General features: G+C 46.8%; 1 protein-coding gene across 1 annotated transcript; it reads right to left on the reverse strand.

The window, feature by feature from the left end:
* Nucleotides 1-2,053: 2,053 nt before the first annotated feature.
* On the reverse strand, nt 2,054-2,551 carry LOC109886224 (glycine-rich cell wall structural protein 2-like). The gene is made up of 2 exons (XM_020477947.2): nt 2,215-2,551; nt 2,054-2,064 (listed from the first exon to the last, which is right to left on the reverse strand). The coding sequence occupies exons 1-2, from the start codon at nt 2,549-2,551 to the stop codon at nt 2,054-2,056; spliced, it is 348 nt and encodes a 115-aa protein (XP_020333536.2).
* Nucleotides 2,552-3,130: the final 579 nt, after the last annotated feature.

A 3,130-nucleotide genomic window follows, 5' to 3' on the forward strand; every position in this document is an offset into this window, starting at 1 on the left:
TTGACCGTTACAGGGTTGACCGTTACAGGGTTTTCCACGAAACACCAGAAAATTGCCAAAAAGAGTAGAACCAGCTCGCTCACCTGCTTCTTTTACACTGTTTTGACTATTAGATGTTGCTGTTGCTCCTAGTGGCCGGTTTCCACATCATCTCCCAACGTCCACAGATATGGATGGAGTCAAATACTAACTTGTGTCATGGGTGATCAGGCTGGGATTTTAGCACTTTAGCAAGCCTTTATTCATATTAACAATCTGATTTATTGAATTATCAATGTGGTCTATATTAAAGGGCATTTAATTTAAGGCATTTCAATATTGGTGCACAATTTCGACTTAAAATATCGAAAGGACTGAAAAAACGCACTCTTTTCATGAAATGACCCTGCTATCAGACGGGAGTGAGATCTGTGTTGTTAATCACTGCCAGGTCTGTCGCCATGACAGTAACACTACTTTCTTTTTGTTTTCAGAGGTGGCCCAGGATGAAGGGCACCTTTAAACCAGATGAACAGTTTCCAGTGTATGACATAAGCAAACACAGGGCCTTGATCATGATTCAAATTCAAATAAAAAGATTATCGCTCCCAGCCTGCCTGCCGAATGATGAACCCTAAACAATGAAAGAGAAAGAAGGAGAGGGACGATAGAGAGAGAGAGAAAGGGACAGGGTGAGAGAAGTAGAGAGAGATGTTTCGGATAATTCTTCTCTCTCAAGTTTCTTTGTTCTTATAAACGTTTGGGCCACCATTGTAGATTCTTGGTGGCCATGTTTTGTGTGGTTGTGCTGAAGAAATAGTACAGAGTTTACTTTCCCATTCAAGGTCACAAAGATTTTACGGAAGGTTTCTTAGAACTTCTTTGGGATAGGGGATATTTATTTTCGCTGGTTTGGGCTCTGAGCGCCGTACTCAGATTATGCTTTTTCCGTAAAGTTATTTTGAAATCTGACACAGCGGTTGCATTAAGGAGAAGTGTATCTAATATTCCATGCATAACACTTGAATTTTCATCAACATTTATAATGAGTAGTTCTGTGAATTCATGTGGCTCTCTGCACAATCACCGCATGTTTTAGAACTACTGAACGTAACGCGCCAATATTATTTTTTTTTATATAAATATGCACTTTATTGAACCAAACATACATGTATTGTGTAACATGAAGTCCTATGAGTGTCATCTGATGAAGATCATCAAAGATTAGTGATTAATTTTATCTCTATTTGTGCTTTTTGTGACTCCTCTCTTTGGCTGTAAAAATGGCTGGGTTTTTCTGTGGCTTGGTGGTGACCTAACATAATCGTTTGTGGAGCTTTCGTGGTAAAGCATTTTTTAAATCAGACGCTGTGGCTGAATTAACCAGAATTGTATCTTTAAAATGGTGCCTAATACTTGTATGTTTGAGAAATTTGATTTATGAGATTTCTGTTGATTTGTATTTGGCGCCCTGCAATTTCATTGGCTGTTGGGGAGGGGTTCCGCTAGCTAGGTGTAACTTATCACAGACACATTCTGTACACGATTCCTTGGTCCTTCCTGCAAATGGTATGTTTAACTTGTGTACTGAATTTTCAGCCTTTACACGTGTACATACAATTAAAACCCAAACCATACATAGAGAGCAATTTTATGCACCATAACGTCTGAACCATATTGCATGCTAATTCACAGCAGTCTCTTTCCTCCGGCCTTTCTGTCCATACTAAGACTGAACCCTTAATAAAACACGCGACTCCCCGTGCTCTCTCCTCTGATGCTGTCTAGCTCCAGCATTGAGCCTCCCCACCATCCTCCCTAAGCCCAACCCCTGCCTGGCATTCCCCCACTCGCACCCAACCAAGCTGGACTGCTCCAGCAGACACTGCCCCCTCCCTCCATCCCTCCATCCCTCCCTCCATCATCCACGTTAATGTTTACCCCCTAAGGCCCCCTCGTTGTGAAAAAAGGGGATAATTGGCTATCATTGTCTCCCCCAGTCCTGGTGCTGTTTGGAGCCTCAATGGTGGAGGAAGTGGCCAGATGCCCGGTGATCGCACTTAAAGCCCACTAATTAGACTGAACCTGAGGACAAGAGCACCACACAAAACCGGTAAGAGGGCAATTAGTGCTAAAGCCCCCCATCCTCGCCCCCCTGTCCCTGTCCCCCCCGTCCCCCGCCCCTGTCCCCCTGTCCCTGTCCCCCTGTCCCCCCGTCCCCGTCCCGTCCCTGACCCCCGTCCCCGTCCCCGTCGCTGTACCCCCGTCCCCGTCCCGTCCCTGACCCCCGTCCCCGTCCCCGTTCCTGTCCCCCGTCCCTGACCCCTGTCCCCGTCCCCCCATCTCTGTCCCCCCGTCCCCCCGTTTCCATCCCCCGTCCCCGTCCCATCCCTGACCCCCATCCCCGTTCCTGTCCCCTGTCCCCGTTCCTGTCCCCCCGTCCACCGTCCCTGTCCCCTCGTCCCTGTCCGCCCGTCCCCGTTCCTGTCCCCCCGTCCCCGTCCCCCCGTCCCTGTCCCCTCATCCCCGTCCCCATTCCTGTCCCCACTGTCCCCCCGTCCCTGTACCCCATCCCTGTCCCCCGTCCATGTCCCCCCATCCCCTCTTTCTTTCTCTCTCTCCTTCTATCTGCACCCCCCCTCTGTCCATCTGTCAGAATGTTCCAAGGAGGCTGATCTACTTTTTTATCACACTTGAGCATGCACAGACACACACGCACACATGCACACACACACGCACACACACATACACACAAACACACACACACAAACACACACACATACAAATAAAGGTTCGTATGGAGAACCTTATGGACAACAGCGCTATCTCCACCCTTCGTCACACACACACACACACACACACACACACACACACACACACACACACACACTTTACACCTAACAACTTAAAATCATTACAAGTCATCAATGTCCCATTCCTTCGTAACATACTGTATATACCACATCTCTATCACTTCCTAAATACCCCTGTATTCTATATAGATATGATGAATGTGTTAAACATGGATATTCACATGTTTTAAGAAAGACCTGTGTACCCTTAGTGTATAGTTGAACACAAACAACACGCTAACAGAAAGATATGTGTTGTCATGAAGAGATTACCGATTTGCACCTTACAAATGCAGGAG

The sequence above is a fragment of the Oncorhynchus kisutch genome, linkage group LG14, assembly GCF_002021735.2.
Source record: "Oncorhynchus kisutch isolate 150728-3 linkage group LG14, Okis_V2, whole genome shotgun sequence".
Classification (NCBI taxonomy): Eukaryota; Metazoa; Chordata; class Actinopteri; order Salmoniformes; family Salmonidae; genus Oncorhynchus; species Oncorhynchus kisutch.

Coding starts and splice junctions, on each gene's coding strand:
- LOC109886224 (XM_020477947.2), bottom strand. CDS start 2,551: ATGGGGTACAGGGACGGGGGGACAGTGGGGACAGGAATGGGGACGGGG.